Source organism: Thalassophryne amazonica, chromosome 3 (genome assembly GCF_902500255.1).
Source record: "Thalassophryne amazonica chromosome 3, fThaAma1.1, whole genome shotgun sequence".
In the NCBI taxonomy this organism is placed as follows: Eukaryota; Metazoa; Chordata; class Actinopteri; order Batrachoidiformes; family Batrachoididae; genus Thalassophryne; species Thalassophryne amazonica.
This window is the reverse complement of record NC_047105.1, coordinates 132,336,950-132,356,504: the sequence shown is the minus strand read 5'-3', so window position 1 is coordinate 132,356,504 and position 19,555 is coordinate 132,336,950. Positions and strand designations below refer to the sequence as shown.

At 42.0% G+C, this 19,555-nt stretch overlaps 1 protein-coding gene across 1 annotated transcript in view; it reads left to right on the top strand.

The window, feature by feature from the left end:
- LOC117507619 (zinc finger protein 271-like) overlaps positions 1 to 19,349 on the top strand; it is a 71,828-nt gene extending 52,479 nt beyond the window's left edge. The window contains 4 exon segments of the mRNA XM_034167443.1: positions 3,695 to 3,816; positions 3,897 to 4,092; positions 16,929 to 18,338; positions 18,341 to 19,349. Coding sequence (XP_034023334.1) covers positions 3,695 to 3,816; positions 3,897 to 4,092; positions 16,929 to 18,338; positions 18,341 to 19,167 — 2,555 coding nt within the window. The 3' untranslated portion in view covers positions 19,168 to 19,349.
- Positions 19,350 to 19,555: the final 206 nt, after the last annotated feature.

The window sequence follows — 19,555 nt, the reverse complement described above, 5'->3', positions numbered from 1 at the left end:
GTCATGTCTGTGATCTGCTTTTTTTCTACAAAATTAAACAACTGAATGAACATCCTCCGAGGCCGGTGATTCCATAATTATTGCCAGGGGTTGTATATTTGAGCTGCATGTACAGAAATGAAGAAATTCATTCATTTTCTGTACCTGTTTACTCCAGTTAAGGGTCACAGGGGGCTAGAGCCTATCCCAGCAGTCATAGGATGCGCGGCAGGGTCCACCCTGGACAGGAAGCCAATCTGTTGCAGGGCAAACTTAAGAAATGTGAAAGTAGTTCAGTGTTGTATTTTGAAAATGTACACAAATGTGCAGTACAAGTCCATGTGCAATACATTGCCAAATCTGCAATATAATCCAAAGTGTGTCATATAGTCTTAAGTGTGCAGTATACACGACAATGTGATCTTTCGTAGCAAAATGTTAACCATTTATTTATCTTATCTTATCTTGCGTAGCGTGATGCTATCTTAGACTGTAAGCATGCATTATTGGCTACAAAGCGGACTTACTACTCTGATTTGATCAACAAAAACCAGCATAACTCACAGTTCTTGTTCGACACGGTGGCAACACTTGGCAACACTGCATGGACAACCACCTGTAGTTCGCTCTCCTTTTACAGCACAAGATTTCCTGGATTACTTTCGGAAGAAAATAGAAGACATCAGGTTAAACATATCCCGGCATGCCTTAATCCAGCCACTACACCCTGCTGTTGATGTGGGCGCCACTACTGAGGTATTACCTAGATTTACAGAATTTGACAGTATCTCACTAGGCATGCTGACAAAACTCGTAATGTCAACAAAAAGCACAACCTGTTTATTTGATCCTATACCAACAAAACTGTTTAAGGACCTGTGGCCCACTCTTGGGCCGACTGTGCTGGAAATGATTAATCTTTCTTTAACTTTTGGATCTGTTCCTAAATGTTTCAAATCTGCAGTGATTAAACCATTACTTAAGAAACCTAATTTTGACCCGAGTGTATTGACAAACTATCGGCCGATATCAAATCTATCATTTTTCTCTAAAATTCTGGAAAAGTGGTGTCACGGCAGCTCGTAGACTATCTTACTGAGAATAATTTCTTTGAGCCACTGCAGTCTGCTTTTAGAAAATATCATTCCACAGAGACGGCTCTCACTAAAGTGGTGAATGATCTGCTTACAATGGATTCGGACACCACTACAGTTCTGTTGCTATTAGATCTCAATGCTGCATTTGATACAGTGGATCATCATATTCTACATGATAGGCTGGAAAATCATTTTGGGATTACTGGGAGTGCCCTTGCATGGCTGACATCATACTTGACCAGTCGTTCTCAGTGTGTTTTGTACAGTAACACTACCTCTAACCTTAGTGACATGAAATTTGGGGTTCCACAGGGGTCTGTCTTAGGCCCCCTGCTTTTCTCCCTTTATATAGCACCCCTTGGGCACATATTACGGCGTTTTGGGATTACCTTTCACTGCAATGCAGATGATACTCAGTTATAACATGCCAATAACTGCTGGTAATCTCGTTGACATAAAATCCTTAGACGATTGCCTTGCAGCGGTGAGAAGTTGGATGTCTAGAAACTTCTACTTTTAAACTCTGATAAGACTGAAATGGTGGTTCTTGGTTCAGTGAAACATCGGCATCAATTTGACCAGTTAACGCTTAGCCTCTGCTCATGTGTCATACATCACACTGACAAAGTGAGGAACCTTGGGGTAATTTTTGATCCTTCGTTGTCCTTTGACCTCCACATTAGGAATATTACTAGGATTGCTTTCTTCCACCTGCGAAATATAGCGAAGATTCGTCCCATCCTGTCTATGGCTGATGCTGAGACTCTGATCCATGCATTTATCTCTTTTAGATTGAACTACTGCAATGTTTTATTTTCTGGTTTACCGCATTAGGGGTCTCCAATTGGTTCAAAATACTGCAGCCAGACTTTTGACACGAAGCAGAAAGTTCCACCACATTACACCCATTTTGGCATCCCTTCACCGGCTTCCTGTCCCAGTGAGATCAGATTTTAAGGTTCTGCTACTAACCTATTAGTGCAGCAGATAACTGAAACAATCGTGCAAATGGTGATACAAGCACCAAAGTTGGTACAAATACTCCTTAAACATTACTCTTTTGAAAAAAAACGAACTGGCCACTTGAGTTTCAATAGGCGGCCAGGTAGGGGTCAATTGAAGAATTACACAGGCGTCAAAATTAAAAATGCTCAAATCATTTGGAAAACTACACCACATTATTTGTCTGATCGTAAAGATTCCAAAAAGGTATAGTTTGGACTATGCCTGAATGGTCAGGAGTTCAAAATGGTGACAAAGGTTAGTTTCAGTTTGTACAGGGGTCAAAAGTTAAAGTTCCTTCAATTTTGGTAAAAAACTGATGCAAATTATTGGTTGAGCTAATAGGATTAATAAATGGAATAGTTTTGATGTGTGCTGAATGTTTGTTCTCCAAAGTAAAGGTAAAACAAGGTCAACGTCTATTGGATTCTATGACATGTGACATAAGTTACCCTGTAACATAACAGCATGATTATTCCTTTTTAAAACCCTGATAACTCAACGAATAATTTGCATAATTTTTTACCAAAATTGGAGCAACTAATTAAACCTTACATACCGGCCCGGGCTTTACGTACTCAGGGTGCAGGACTACTTTGTGTCCCTAAGGTGAATAAGAAGTCTGTGGGTCACAGAGCTTTCTCTTATCGTGCCCCTGTTCTGTGGAATGATCTCCCTGCGTCAATAAAACAGTTAGATTCTGTGGAGACTTTCAAGTCCAGACTTAAGACGCACTGGTGCAGCTCCATCCAGAGATGGGAGTTGTGTTCGTGTTGGCGATCCTCCTGTCCTGTGCGCCAATTGCATTTCTTGTAGATTCGTCCATGAATTGTACTGTGAATTGTTGTGTAATTTATGTTTTGTAGCATAGCCCAAGCAGAGGGTCACCCCTTGAGTCTGGTCTGCTCGAGGTTTCTTCCTCAGAGGGAGTTTTTCCTTACCACTGTTGCTCTATGGGTTGGTAAGGTTAGCTGTGTGAAGCGCTTTGAGGCAACTCTGTTGTGATTTGGTGCTATATAAATGAAAATAAATTGAATTCTTTGTGCTTTCTACTTTTTATTTTTTATAGTATTCTCTACTTTTTACAGAGAAAGTATATTCTTGAGTGAATGTTTCAGTGTTTTGTATTGATACACATGCGGAGCATTGCTGTTCATTTTGTTGTTTGCTATACCTGTAATGACAGTAAAGCATCTTTGTCAAATCTATCTTCTCTATCTAAATTTGCACTTTCCCACTAAAACACTAAAGCTGGTGTAAAAAAATAAATAAATAAAAAAAATAAATAAATAAAAGTCTACAATTTAAAAATGTAGGTAAAGCTGCTCTCGATTGTAAAATTCCATTGGGAACATTGAATGTGGATGTATATTTTGGAATTAGAACATGTGTGCCCCCCTCACACCACTCCACAAGCCAAGAAACAAACAAAATATAAATAAATACAGCACAATCAGTCGTGTCAATAAATTGTCCACAGCCTTTGTTATTGTTGTTGAATTAAATTTAACATGCTGTCGTCAGGTGACACCCAGAAACACATTACGATGGTTTATCTTTATTATAATAGATGTTCTTACTCATTTCAAGCATTTACGGTAAATTCCTCGTTGCAGACATGCACCAACTGTTGGTGAGTAAAGAACGTGTTCTCCTTGAGCAGCAGGAAGAACATTTGAATCTGGACCCAAATGACTTGGAAGCTCCAAACATTAAAGAGGAGCAGGAGGAACTGTGGGTAAGTCAGAAGGTAAAGCAGCTTCATGGGCTGATGGAGACTGATGATCACTAAGTACCTTTTCACTGTTGTCTTTGAAGAGTGAAGATGAAGAAAACCTACAGTTTTCACAGCTTCATCAAAGACGAAGCGATCAGAGCACAGACGTGGAGCTTCTTTCCAGCAACGCAACTGTACACAGAACACTGAAAATAGAAGCTCGTAGAGACGACCATGGAGGACCACAACCAGCCAGCAACTCGGGTCCATGCAGTCATTTACGACCACATACTGATGGTAAGACAGACTGATATTTGGAGTTAAAATAATTCCTAAATTTTAAAGATGAAACATGGAAACTCTGTTTGGAGCATTGAAAATTGAAAAATACATTTTTAGTAAGGTGGAGAATAATTTTCTAATGTTTATCATGTTTTGAAAGACTGACAGTCAAAATTTCTACAAACATTATTTGAGTTTTCTTCTTTGCAACTGCAGCATTCTACATTTTTTCACCAAAACAGAAGAGTTTGAAATTCTCCTTGTGAATTTTGTTTCAGAGAGGAAAACTCAAATACAGTACCTGCAATTGTATTATAACAGGTTATATTACTGTGAGTTCTCTCTACTTCTTGCCACATTTTTGGGAAGAGGTGCGGGAATGAAACGGTGCAGTGAGTGAGCTCAAAATAATGAAAAATGTAACACCCAGAAACTGCCCACGGTTCATAGTCATTCGTCTTTGGAAAACTTGCCATTCCAAAGCACTGGTTTTTGCCGTACATTTGATTTGGCTACCCGGGCTGCTATGTAGGACGTCCTGAGAATATGTTGCTGGGCATCACATCCAGACAATCCACAGGTAGTGTGGTTGCTCTTCAGAGACTTTGACTTCTTTGCAGTGAATTCTTGTATTCATCTATTGTGTCTTCTGGCTCCTGTGTTCAGTGTTTGCATGGACTGCATATTGGGTAGGGGTATAGAGTCCAGGAACATGGATGCTTTCTCCTGTGGACTTTGGTGACTCCAGCATAATCCCTGCTAACTTTCAGGATGTAATCATGGAAGAACTCTCATATTCCTTTTGTCACCACATCTGTCCACTGCAAGAATTCCTTCACCTCTGTTGTATACAGACTCCAGCAACACAATATAATCTTGAATTCTAGCCATAGATGGTCGTGGACATCAAGCAGATGTTAGTACACAGGATTTTGACTGACTCCTTCAGGAAGCTCCACAAAGTCTGTGGTTAGAATTCAACAATTTAGCATGTCTACAGACCTTATTGTTTTCCAGAAATGTCAAGTGTCTGCAAACAAGAACATGATCAATATCCTGATCTGCATCCCCGGTATTTGATTACCAAGCTCAGTGGTGCTGCTTTGAATGTTGAAAACTGTCCAGCAAGTCATAGTACCTGACATTTTGCAGAGTTGAAGAGCACTGAGCTGCTGTTATCACGTCGAGCAGATCCAGGGGGAACAAATCATAATCAGTCATCATTATGACCACAGTTGGGCCAGTGGCCACATTAAAATCACCCATGTCCAGTGGAGGGTAACCTCTGAGGTAGTGATGAATCACTGAGTGAAGCTCAGTGATTCATCACTACCTCACTGACTGCATGTGGAGTGCAGACTGAGATGACAGACATGTCACCCAAAACATGCCCAAGTCATACCCTCATAATGTGCTCAATGACGGTACCATCAAATGGCGCTGGACTGGCAAACCAACTGCCACTCCCTCGGTATGCCAACTGTTTGAGTGACCGGACCAAGTGTAGGTGTATTTACCTACAGAAGTCTAACTGCAATCCACGTCTCTGCAACTGAATAAGTGTGAATATGCTGGATGGCAACCACCCAGGCATACAACTAAGTCATCCTCACATCTGAAATAGACTTATTAGTGCAGCAGATAACAGAATATTTACAAAGGAATTGTGCAAATGGTGATAGGAGCACCAAATTCGGAACAAATACTCCTTAGACATTACTTTTTTGAAAAAAATCGATTGGCCACTTGAATTTTCAGTAGGCAGCCAGGTAGGGATAAATTGAATAATTACACGGGGTCAAAATTAAAAGATGCTCCAATCATATTGAAACTATACCACAGTATTTGTCTAATCACAAAGATTCCAAAAAGGTATAGTTTGGACTACAGAAGGTACGCAGCAGGTGATTAGAGACTCTGCAAGGCTTATGACAAATGTGGATGTGGAATCCATTAGCTTAGCAGGGAAATTTGTGCAGAAAATCCACTGTTGTGATAGTGCAGTTAATGTGGCAGGGAGGGAAATTCATCAAGTTGAGACTGTGGCCTGTTTCTCCAGACATGTCCATAAAAATCAAGGGATAGGCTTTGCAAACTTAGTACCCTTTACTTACATTGGATGATGTTGAAATTGAGGATGGCCCGTTGGCTGTTCCAGCAATAGCAAATATTTTGTTTCTGTTACCTACAACCCACGTGTAATGTCTCAAACCTAAACCTGCTTCCAGGCATCTTATATATGCTACTCTGGAACCACCCCAAAATCCAAGCAGTCCAACTGTCAACCCCACTGAGGTCCTTAGCCTGGGTCTCATAAACATAAGATCACTGTCCTCAAAATCATTGGTGATCAATGATCTTATTATGGGTCATCACTTAGATCTGATTGGATTGTGTGAAACCTGGCTGAAACCCACAGCTGTCCTCCCCTTAAATGAGGCCTGCCCACCGACGTGCAAATTTCGTCATGCCCCTCTTGATGGGAAGCAAGGCGGGGGTCTTGCTCTTATTTATAAATCTTGGTTTAGTTTATTAGCTGTTGGGGGTCACAAATATAACTCCTTTGATCATCTGCTTCTCCGCTCTGCCCATGATGCTACGTATTGCCAAGGTCAGAAGAATAAAAATCAGCCATATTACTTTGTCACTGTATATAGGCCCCCTGGCCCATACTCTGAATTCTTAGATGAATGTGGTGAGTTCATCTCTAACTTGTCGAATAGTGCAGATAACATTCTGATTATTGGTGACTTCAACATCCATATAAATAAGCCTTCTGATTCCCTCTGCAAATCATTTATGGAAATTGTGGATGCATTAGGATTTCAGCAATGCATTCAGGATTTGACGCACATTAGTGGAAATACCCTGGATTCTTGCACGTGGTATTGCTGCCACAAGCATTGGTGGTCTCTGATCACTCACTTATTAGATTTACAGTTTTGCTACCATGTTTAGTGGAACAGCAACCTTATTTACCACTGCTGCGATGCATCAACTCCTGAACTACAACTGAACTCGAAGCTAGACTGCCTGATATCTTAACTTTACGTTTGGAAAATGCCCAAACAGTAGACAGTCTTGTGGATAGTTTAAACTCAGTGCTCAAAACTACAATCGATATGGGGGAGCTATAGTAAAACCACGCTCCCCCAAAACAGTCATTTTGGTTCAGTGATTACTTGCATGACCTCAAGCATAAGGCCAGAGGTCTAGAATGGAAACAGTGTAGTTCAAAATTAGAAGTATTCCGCATCACGTGGCGTGATGCTATTTTAGACTATAAGCATGCGCTACTGGCTACAAAGCAGACCCATTACTCTGATTTGATCAACAAAAACAAGCATAACTCAAAGTTCTTGTTCGACACGGTGGAAACACTTATTCATGGGCAAGATTTCTTGGATTACTTCAAGAAGAAAATGGATGACATTTGGTTAAACATATCCCAGCATGCCTTAACCCAGCCACTACACCCTGCTATTGAGGTGGGTGCCATTATTGAGGTATTACCTAGGTTTTTTTTGTTTTGTTTTTTTTCAGCCATGACAAGGAACTAAAGTATTTTCAGATGTTCTACAAAATCAGAATGCTTTGTTTTCATCAGGCTGTGATGATGAATCTGACTGAAATGAACAGGTAAGATTAAGACTTTATATTTAATCTATGTGTGAATGGTTTTAATATTTCTAAGTCTGAACTGCATGAGGACTGCAGGCTTCAGTTGTTGACCCAATCAATGGGCATCATTGATTGATGTATTTCAACTTATGAGTAACTTACAAGAAATGTGTGTCAACAATCGCATGACTTACCTACAACGTATGGCCCGTGTATGTGGGATGTATGCATCATATGCTGGCGTATGTCGAAAATATTGTACATTTGGTACATTGTACCAAAATGTTTTGACTTACTCGCCGTTTTAGGGCATACTTCAGCGTGCTCTTATACAAAGATTCAGGGCTGTGAAAATACCGCGGATTTCGTCATGGGGAGGAGGGGGTGGGTGTTGGTGTTTTACTCTGTAATCGTGATTGTCACCAAGTTTTTAAAATGCCGACTGCAAAGCTTTGAGTGAGCCATTTTTTGAGTGAGCCAAGTGATCCGCAGAGGAAAAAATGGCTCACTCAAAGCGTGGCTGTTAGGACAGCTGTCGTAAAGCGGGACTGGTTGGTTGCTTAGGCGACACTGTGTGCCTCCTGCTGCAAGATGCTATATTTAAGATAAACGTAGCATGTGGATATCGCATACTTTTAGAGGTATCACGTTTTTAAAGAGGAATTTTGCAGAATATTTGTGTGACAGAGAGATGTCGGACAGAGAGAAGATGGCAAGACAGACTGTGTCCAAAAGTTGGATAACAAAACAAGAATCCATGTAATTGGTGCTGAATTGAATTTAACGTCGTCTTCATGAGCACATCCAGAAGATAAAAGAAATGTGAAAAGCGAACTGCATCTTGTACCATCAGGAAACATGGTAAGAATTTTTCCCTCTGTGGAAAATAAACACTGTGCTGTTCAAACAGGATTGCGCACAAGATTGTGACATTTTTATTTATGTAGACTTTCTTCCATTGGAAAAAGACACTCTGGCTTTGAATAGATTTACAGTAATTCACACAAGAATTTGTGACTTTTTCATTGTAAGGTATGTTGTTAATGTACCATGATTTTCAAAATATTCTACAAGCTTTAGCTGGGGTTTTTGAAATGCTTTAGCAGTCTTTTCAATCTACTTGAATTTCATGTACTTTAATTGTTCTACGTTAATGCATAATTTAGTTTACAATTAAAAGGAAAGTCAGTCCTTCAGCCAGCAGATGTGGATCATGTCAGGCCTTGGTGCTGTCCAGCACTTCATCTCTGAGACTTGTTGTTGGATGTCTACCTTTGTGATGTTGTCTGGTTCTTGTTCTGGGAGGTGGCTGTGGTGTGATCTTAGGTCCACCAGCCACATGGCATTGGTGTTATGTGATGCTTCTTTCTCCCAGATGGTCTTCCAGTATTGCTCAGTCTCAGTTCTGGGCAGGTCTGTTCTTGTTACCATTTTCTGCTTTCAGCTGGGAGTACACCCTGGATGGGTCATTGGAGAACAGGCCATTTATTTTCTTTGCCTCTGGTGTATCTCTTCAGCTGAGTAGCCAGAGATATGAGCCTTTGTTGGCAGTTTCCATGGACATCTTATTGTGCTTACTATGCATCCAGGACCTCTCTCTCATGATGCCCTTCTGTACCTCTGTTCGTTGGCTAACATCCTTTTGGCCTTCACAGAAGATGAAGAAAAATGAATGTTACCCTGTTCAAAAAAAATGGCAGTGTCTGCACTTTGTGACAGCAAATGTTGCACATGCTGGTTATAGTACATTTCTCTCTGAAAATCTTAGTAAAATGGGTCTTTGCAGACATTGTTCAGGAGAACACCGTACTCTGACTAAAAGGTTGATTTGGGGGGGAAAACATATATTAAAGTGCATAAAATGATAGGCTGCTCAACTAAAGTATTCTCAAATGCTTTAAAACAGCAACCAAAGCCAGAAAGCCATGGAAGAAAATGGAAGACTACCATTTGAAATGAACTGCAGCCACCCATGGCATTTTTAGAACTTTGGAGATGAGCACAACTAAATGAAACTTGGGCACAATTTTTAGTAGCAAAAATATGAACACCTTACAGTTGTATGTAAAGGTTTGGGCACCCCTGATGATTTCCATGATTTTCCTTTATAAAGCATTGGTTGTTTGGATCAGCAATTTCAGTTAAATGCACTCAACAAAAATATAACGCAACACTTTTGGTTTTGCTCCCATTTTGTATGAGATGAACTCAAAGATCTAAAACTTTTTCCACATACACAATATCACCATTTCCCTCAAATATTGTTCACAAACCAGTCTAAATCTGTGATAGTGAGCACTTCTCCTTTGCTGAGATAATCCATCCCACCTCACAGGTGTGCCATATCAAGATGCTGATTAGACACCATGATTAGTGCACAGGTGTGCCTTAGACTGCCCACAATAAAAGGCCACTCTGAAAGGTGCAGTTTTGTTTTATTGGGGGGGGGATACCAGTCAGTATCTGGTGTGACCACCATTTGCCTCATGCAGTGCAACACATCTTCTTCGCATAGAGTTAATCAAGTTGTCAATTGTGGCCTGTGGAATGTTGGTCCACTCCTCTTCAGTGGCTGTGCGAAGTTGCTGGATATTGGCAGGAACTGGTACACGCTGTCGTATACGCTGGTCCAGAGCATCCCAAACATGCTCAATGGGTGACATGTCCGGTGAGTATGCCGGCCATGCAAGAACTGGGACATTTTCAGCTTCCAAGAATTGTGTACAGATCCTTGCAACATGGGGCCGTGCATTATCCTGCTGCAACATGAGGTGATGTTCTTGGATTGGCACAACAATGGGCCTCAGGATCTCATCGCGGTATCTCTGTGCATTCAAAATGCCATCAATAAAATGCACCTGTGTTCTTCGTCCATAACAGACGCCTGCCCATACCATAACCCCACCGCCACCATGGGCCACTCGATCCACAACATTGACATCAGAAAACCGCTCACCCACACAACGCCACACACACTGTCTGCCATCTGCCCTGGACAGTGTGAACCGGGATTCATCCATGAAGAGAACACCTCTCCAAACGTGCCAAACGCCAGCGAATGTGAGCATTTGCCCACTCAAGTCGGTTACGACGACGAACTGGAGTCAGGTCGAGACCCCGATGAGGACGTCGAGCATGCAGATGAGCTTCCCTGAGACGATTTCTGACAGTTTGTGCAGAAATTCTTTGGTTATGCAAACCGATTGTTTCAGCAGCTGTCCCGGTGGCTGGTCTCAGACGATCTTGGAGGTGAACATGCTGGATGTGGAGGTCCTGGGCTGGTGTGGTTACACGTGGTCTGCGGTTGTGAGGCTGGTTGGATGTACTGCCAAATTCTCTGAAATGCCTTTGGAGACGGCTTATGGTAGAGAAATGAACATTCAATACACGAGCAACAGCTCTGGTTGACATTCCTGCTGTCAGCATGCCAACTGCACACTCCCTCAAATCTTGCGACATCTGTGGCATTGTGCTGTGTGATAAAACTGCACCTTTCAGAGTGGCCTTTTATTGTGGGCAGTCTAAGGCACACCTGTGCACTAATCATGGTGTCTAATCAGCATCTTGATATGGCACACCTGTGAGGTGGGATGGATTATCTCAGCAAAGGAGAAGTGCTCACCATCACAGATTTAGACTGGTTTGTGAACAATATTTGAGGGAAATGGTGATATTGTGTATGTGGAAAAAGTTTTAGATCTTTGAGTTCATCTCATACAAAATGGGAGCAAAACCAAAAGTGTTGCGTTTATATTTTTGTTGAGTGTATATCATACTAGCTGGGGGACCCGGCGCTGCCTGGGTTAACCTGTTTTAGACATAAGCCAAATGCCAATCATTTTAATCACAACAATTTCCCAACATTTGTTTTTGTAATGCTGATGTCTTATAAATATAATATTTAATGGGCTAAAGTTTGTCCCTCAGAACTATAAGAGGTGGACTCCCAAAACTAAATGGAAATACTTGGTTAAAAGACGAACACATTTGAAGTCCTTCATGCAGACTTTGTTTTGCAATCAAATTTATAACAAAATTACACACAAAAGGTAGGTAACAGTAAATGTAAATATTAATTAATCAAAATTGAGGTAGTGGTGTATTTCACTGTTTTTACAAACATAAAATGAATGTATTTAGACAGTTGGGTGCTTTACAGTTGAGAACATAAAGTAGCTGAAGAAAGGGATTAAATAAACAGAGATGGCCAACACATATACAGGGCTGGAAATTTGAATCTGCCTGGTCATACCCACAACCAGCTATTTTGGGGGTAATTTTCAGTTCAACTTAAAAAAAAAAAAAAAAAAAAAAAAAAAAAGGTACCAGTTTGTTCCCCATGTCATGAGGATTCAGAATTTCTATAGTTGTTAGGGCTACATATTATAATTAGGGAGTTTATCCCAGACAGACAGACAGACATAGCCCTTTATGTATACAGATGAGCCTTTGTTCTCATGGGCTTTGTGACAACAAAGAAATAGATAAAGAGAATAGATAAAGGCATTAAATTATTGGCTGCCCAGTAACCATAAGATTGGTGTAATAAAAATGATAAAGTACTTTATCTGTGGACTATTGTCAGCACTAAAATGTGATAATGGGGTGGAATGGCGATACACTGTATGGTCTTACATAAAAGGCTATTTTGGAGGTAATTTTCAGTTGGTCTTATATAAAAGGCTATTTTGGGGTAATTTTCAGTTCAACTTTTAAAAAACATGGTACCAGTTTGTTCCCCATGTCATTAGGATACAGAATATATATAGTTTTTAGGGCTTCATGTTATCATTTGGGTGGGGTGGAATTAGAATTGACCACTGTATATTTTTGTACTCAGGCTTTCTTGATGACATCATCAGGATTGGGGGATTATTGGTTGCCCATAACTTTTTTTAAAAATGATACCAGTTCATTCCACATGTCATGAGCATTCAGAATATATATATATAGTTTTTAGGTCTACATATTATAGTTTGGGAGACGGACAGAATTAGCCCTTTATGTACATATAGATTGCATAGTAATGTTTGAGAAGTGAAATGAAGTTGATAGGATTTACAGAAAGTGTGCAATAATTCTTTAAACAAAATAAGGCACATGCATAAATTTGGCCACCCCAACAGAAAAAATTTTTAGTAGAAGAAATATTTAGTAGATCCTCCTTTTGCAGAAATAACAGCCTCTAAACGCTTCCTATAGCTTCCAGTGAGTCTGGATTCTGGTTGAAGGTATTTTGGACCGTTCTTCTTTACAAAACATCTCAGGTTTGTTGGTTTCCCAGAAAGGACAGCCTGCTTAAAATCACACCACAGATTTTCAATAATATTCAGGTCTAGGGACTGAGATGGCCATTCCAGAACATCGTACTTGTTCCTCTGCATGAATGCCTTAGTAGATTTTGAGCAGTGTTTAGGGTTGTTGTCTTGTTGAAAGATCCAGTCCTGGCGCAACTTCAACTTTGTCACTGATTCCCAGTACCTGCACTGGCCACACAGCCACACAGCATGGTGGAAACGCCTCCATATTTTACTGAAGGTAGCAAGCATTTTTTTCTTAGAATGCTGTGTTCTTCTTCAGCCATGCATACCGCCCTTTATGTCCAAATAACTCAATTTTAGTTTCATCAGTCCACAGCACCTTATTCCAAAATGAAGCTGGTTTGTCCAAATGTGCTTTAACATACCTCAAGCAACTCTGTTTGTGGCATGTATGCAGAAAAGTCTTCCTCTGCATTACAGCGTCATACAGCATCTCTTTGTGCAAAGTTTGCTGTATAGTTGAACAATGCACAGAGACACTATCTGCTGCAAGATCATGTTGTAGGGTCTTTGGAGCAGGTCTGTGGGTTGACTATGACTGTTCTCACCATCCTTTGCTTCAGCTTATCTGTGATTTTTCTTAGCCTGCCACTTCGGGCCTTAACTAGTACTGTGCTTGCGGTCTTCCATTTCCTCACTATGTTCTTCACAGTGGAAACTGACAGCTGAAATCTCTGAGATAGCTTTTTGTATCCTTCCCCTAAACCATGATGTTGTGAACAACCTTTGTTTTCAGGTCATTTGAGAGGTGTTTAGAGGCTCCCATGTTGCCACTCATAAGAAGAGATGCAAAGGCGGAAACATTTGCAAATGGCCACCTTAAATACCCTTTCATATGATTGGATTCACCTCTGTAAGGAGGTCAAGGGTCAGTGAGCTTACCAAACCAATTTTAGGTTCCAATATTCATACACTTATCTCAATCTCTTATCTGAGATTGGGTCATGGGGGCAACAGCTCTAGCAGGAGACCCCAGACTTCCTTCTCACATGCCACATTGATCACCTCTGACTGGGGGATCCCGAGGCTTTTCCAGACTAGTGTGGAAATATAATCTCTCCACCTAGTCCTGGGTCTCCTCCCAGGTGGATGTGCCTGGAACACCTCTCTGGGAAGGCACCCAGGAGGCATCCTTACCAAATGCCCGAACCACTTCAGCTGGCTCGTTTCAGCACAAAGGAGCAGTGGCTCTACTCCGAGCTCAAAACGGCTGATCGAACTTCACCCTATCTCTAAGGGAGACACAAGCCACTCTCCTAAGGAAGCCAGTTTTGGCCGCCTGTACCCGTGATCTAGTGCTTTTGGTCATGACCCTCATGACCATAGGTGAGAGTGGGAACGAAGATTGAGAGGTTTGCTTTTTGGCTCAGCTCCCTTTTTGTCAAAACAGTACAGTAGAGCGATTGCAATACCGCCCCTGCTGCGCCAATTCTCTGGCCAATCTCACGCTACATTATCTTCTCACTCATGAACAAGACCCCGACCACTTGAACTCCTTCACTTTGGGCAATACCATATTCCCTACCCGGAGTAGGCAATCTGTCGGTTTCCTGCTGAGAACCATTGCCTCAGATTTAGAGGTGCTGATCCTCATCCCAACTGCTTCATACTCGCCTGCGAACAGATCCAGTGAGTGTTGGAGGTCACCGGTCGATGAAGCCAACACGACCACATCATCTCTAAAAAGCAGTGAGGAGACCCTGAGCCCACCAAGCTGGAAACCCTCCTCCCCCTGACTACGCCTTGATATCCTGTCCATGAATATCACAAACAGGATTGGTGACGAGGCGCAGCCCTGTCAGAGGCCAATCCCCACCGGAAACAAGTCCGACTTACTGCTGAGCACCCGAACACAGCTCTTGCTTTGTGAGTACAGCGATTGTATGGCCCAGAGAAAGGACCCCCCTCACTCCATACTCTCGCAGCACCTCCCACAATATCTCCCAGGGTACCCGATCATACGCCTTCTCCAAGTACACAAAACACATGTAGACTGGATTGGCATACTCCCAGGCACCCTCCGGGTTCCTTGTGAAAGTGAAGAGCTGGTCGGTTGTTCCACGACCAGGGCGGAATCCACATTGTTCCTCTTCAATCAGAGGTTTGACTATTGCCCGAACCCTCCTTTCCAGCACCCTGGAGTAGACTTTCCCAGGGAGGCTGAGTCGTGTGATGCCTCTGTAGTTGGCACACATTCGCTGGTCTCCCTTTTTCAATATGGGGACCACCACCCCAGTTTGCCACTCCTTAGGCACTGTTCCAGACCTCAACACAATGTTGAAAAGACGCCTCATCCAAGACGATCCCTCCACACCCAGAGTCTTTAGCATTTCTCTACGAATCTCATCAACTCCCGTGTCTTGCTGCTGTGGAGTTGTTTGACTACCTCAGTGACTTCCACCAGGGAAATTGATGAAAATCCTCCATCAGCTTCCAGCTCTGCCCCTACTATAGAGGGTGCTCTGGTCAAATGCAGGAGTTCCTCAAAGTGTTCCTTCCAGCGCCAGATTGTATCCTCAGTTGAGGTCAACCGAATCCCGTCCTTACTGTAGATAGCTTGGGTGGTTCCCCATTTTCCCCTCCTGAGGAGCCTCATGGTCCACCATAAGCACCTTGGTGCCGACCGAAAGTCCATCTCCATGGTTGCTCCACACTCCTCCCACACCCGCTGCCCTTGGGGCAGTACCTTGCAACTGCCTCCGGAGTACTCCAAGATAACATATCCTGGATGAACTCCTTCTTCAGTTGGATGGCTTCCCTGACCACCGGTGTCCACCACGGTGTTCGAGGGTTGCCACCCCTTGAGGCACCTACGACCTTCAGGCCACAGCTCCCCGCTGCAGCTTCAGTAATGGAAGCTTTGAACATTGCCCATTCTGGTTCTTTGCCCCCAACCTCCACAGGGATGCTAGAAAAGCTCCGACGGAGGTGTGAGTTGAAGATATGTTGGACAGTGGGCTCCTCCAGATGTTCCCAGCTCACTCACACTACCCGTTTGGACTTACTAGGTCTGTCCAAAGTCCTCCCACATCCTCTGATCCATCCTCTGATCCAACACCAGATGGTGATCAGTTGACAGCTCTGCTCCCACCATTCGGGTTTAGACTGGGGAGGCCATTTTTCCCACTCACGCCTCTCCAGAGGTCTCTGTCATTGCCCACGTGTGTGTTGAAGTCCCCCAGCAGAACAATGGAGTCACCCACTGAAGCCCCATACAGGACTCCATTCAGGGACTCCAGGGATGTTGCTTTTTTGAGCTGTGCCTGACTGGGCACTGTGGTAAGTCCAGCCACCAGGTGTTTGCTGATGGGCCCTACATCCAGGCTTGGCTCCAGATGGGGGCCCCGGGCTTCATCCGGGCGGGGTCACATTTCCCCTGCCTCATTTTGTCATGATGTTCCAATAATTAGTGCTAAATTTATTCAAATCAATAAAATGACAAGGGTGCCCAAATTTATGCACCTGCCTAATTTTGTTCAAATAATTATTGTACACTTTCTGTAAATACTAGAAACTTCATTTCACTTCTCAAATATCAGTGTGTTCGTCTGCTATATAATATGTTTCACTGAAATTTCTGATCCAGACAACCAATGATTTATAAAGGAAAATCTTGAGAATTATCAGGGGTGCCCAAACTTTTTCATACAACTGTACAAGAGTGAACATGAACTTGTACTGCATTCAGCTGTGATTGTCCAGTCACATCCTGTCAAGGCAAGAATTGTGCCTGAGATTCATTTAGTTGGGCTGATCACCAAAGCTCTAAAAATTTAATGGCAAAATTTGAAGTATTCTCAACTAATCTTTTTACAGTGCTGTAGTCTGGTTACACTCATAACTCTGCAACTTTATCTTTTGTTAATGAATGTTATTTTAAATGGTACCCATTTCTTTGAATCTTTGCAGACAGACAGAAGTTGTTGCTGTATAAGGAGGAAATCTTCCCTGAACAGCAGGAGTGGAATCTAAGCATTGACCAAGAGGACATTAAAGAGGAACGAGAGAAACTCTGGATAAGTCAGCAGGGACAGCAGTTTCATCTGCTGGATAAGGCTGATATTACTGTGTTCCCTTTCACTGTTTTCCCTGTAAAGTGTGAAAATATTGAAGAAAAAACACAGTCATCACAGGGTCATCAAACCCAAAGTGATAAGTGCACAGAGGCTGGGCCTGTAGCCAGCAGCTCAACAGTACACAGAACACTGACAGCACAAGATGATGGAGAGGGCTATGGAAAACCTCAAATAGCCAGTAATGCAGGTCAAAATAGTCATTTACAACCAGATAAAAATGGTAGGAGATTAGACAGTTATAAAAATGAGACTGACAACAGTCATGATTGGAAGGATACCAGAGTCCCCACTTCAGGTTTTAAGAGTCAGGAAAACGGCAAATTCTCTGCTACCAACATGACTAAGCAAGACTTTAATTTCTCTCAGTGTGATAAGGCTTGTCATGTGAACTATTCAAAAATATACACAAGACAGCAAGCAAGTGAAAAACCATTTGGCTGTCCTGAGTGTCATAAAACATTTGGCCTAAAGGGTAACCTAATTAGACATATGACAATTCATACTGGAGAGAAACCATTTGACTGTTGTAAGTGCTTTGCAAAATTTAGACGAAAGGACAATCTAATCACTCATATGAGAAGTCATACAGGACAGAAACCATTTGGTTGTTCTCAGTGTGGTAAACGATTTGCAGAGAAGGGCAATCTGATCAAACATGTAAGAATTCATTCAGGAGAGAAGCCATTTGAGTGTTCTGAGTGTGGTAAAACATTTGGACAGAAAGGAGACCTGAAAAGACACTTGAAAATTCATGCAGGGCATCGACCATTTGGCTGTGGTAAATGTGGTAAAAGATTTGGACTTAAAGGCAATCTGAAGAAACACATGAGAATTCATACAGGAGAGAAACCATTTCCCTGTTCTCATTGTGGTGCAAAATTTCGGGAAAAGGGCAATCTGATCAAACACATGAGAATTCATACAGGGGAGAAACCATTTCGCTGTTCTGAGTGTGGAAAAAGATTTGGACATAAGGGTGATCTGAAGAAGCACTTGCTAATTCATTCAGGGCAAAAGCCATTTGGTTGTTCTAACTGTGGTAAAAGATTTGTACAGAAGGGCAACCTGATCAAACATATGAGAATTCATTCACGTCAGAAACCAGTTTTTAAATTTTGTCAGAAACCATTTGGCTGTTCTGACTGTGGTAAAAGATTTGGACGGAAAGCCCATTTGATCTCACACATAAGAACTCATACAGGAGAGAAACCATTTGACTGTTTTGTGTGTGGTGTAAGATTTGCATTAAAAGGAATTTAATCAAACACATGAGAATTCATACGGGAGAAAAACCATTTGATTGTTCTGAGTGTGCTGCAAAATTTAGACTAAAGGGCAGTCTTACTGCACACATGGTAGTTCATACAGGGACGAAACCATTTAGCTGTTCGGTGTGCGGTAAACTGTTTGGACAGAAGGGTAGTCTGATTCCACACATGAAAATTCATACAGGAGAGAAACCATTTGACTGTTCTGAGTGTGGTGCAAAATTTCGTCAAAAGGGCAATCTTATTGCACACATGATAGTTCATACTGGGGTGAAACCATTTGACTGTTCTGATTGTGGAAAAAGATTTGGACAGAAGGGTGATCTGAAGAAACATTTGCTAATTCATTTAGGGGAGAAACCATTTGGCTGCTTTAGCTGTGGTAAAAGATTTGTACAGAAGGGCCATCTGATGAGACACATGAGAATTCATACGGGGGAGAAACCATTTGACTGTACTGAGTGCGGTGCAAAGTTTCGTGATAAGGGCAATCTTATTGCGCACATGATAGTTCATACAGGGGAGAAACCATTTGACTGTTCTGAGTGTGGAAAAAGGTTTGGACAGAAGGGTTATTTGAAGAAACACATGAGAATTCATACGGGAGAGAAACCATTTGACTGTCCTGAATGTGGTGCAAAATTTCGTGAAAAAAGCAATCTTATTGTGCACATGATAGTTCATACAGGGGCAAAACCATTTCACTGTTCTGAGTGTGGAAAACGTTTTGGACAGAAGGGCAATCTGATTAAACACATGAGAATTCACTCCGGTGCAGTGTCTGCTCAGACAAAGAGATCCTAGCAGGGGGACATATTGAAGGAGGTGCACTAAAACCTGATGTTATTTGGATCAAGCAAGAGGAAACAGCCAGGATTATTGATGTAACATTCCCCAATGACGATGGCCTCAATAGGTCTGAAAGGGAGAAAATCATGAAATATCAAGGCTTTAAAATATGACCTCTGAACAACTTGGTCATTGAAAGAATTAGATACGATACCAATTGTGTAGGCAACAGGACTTAATGAAGAAAAACCTGAATAAACACCTCGAGACAATCCCTGGTCACCCAGGTGCCCGTGAGGTGCAGTTATTAGCAATTCAGGGATGGATCACCATCCTGAAGACAGCCCTCTGACACAATGCCAGCAATGCTTAGGGTGCAACTATCAGCCCCGTCTGTGGGGCC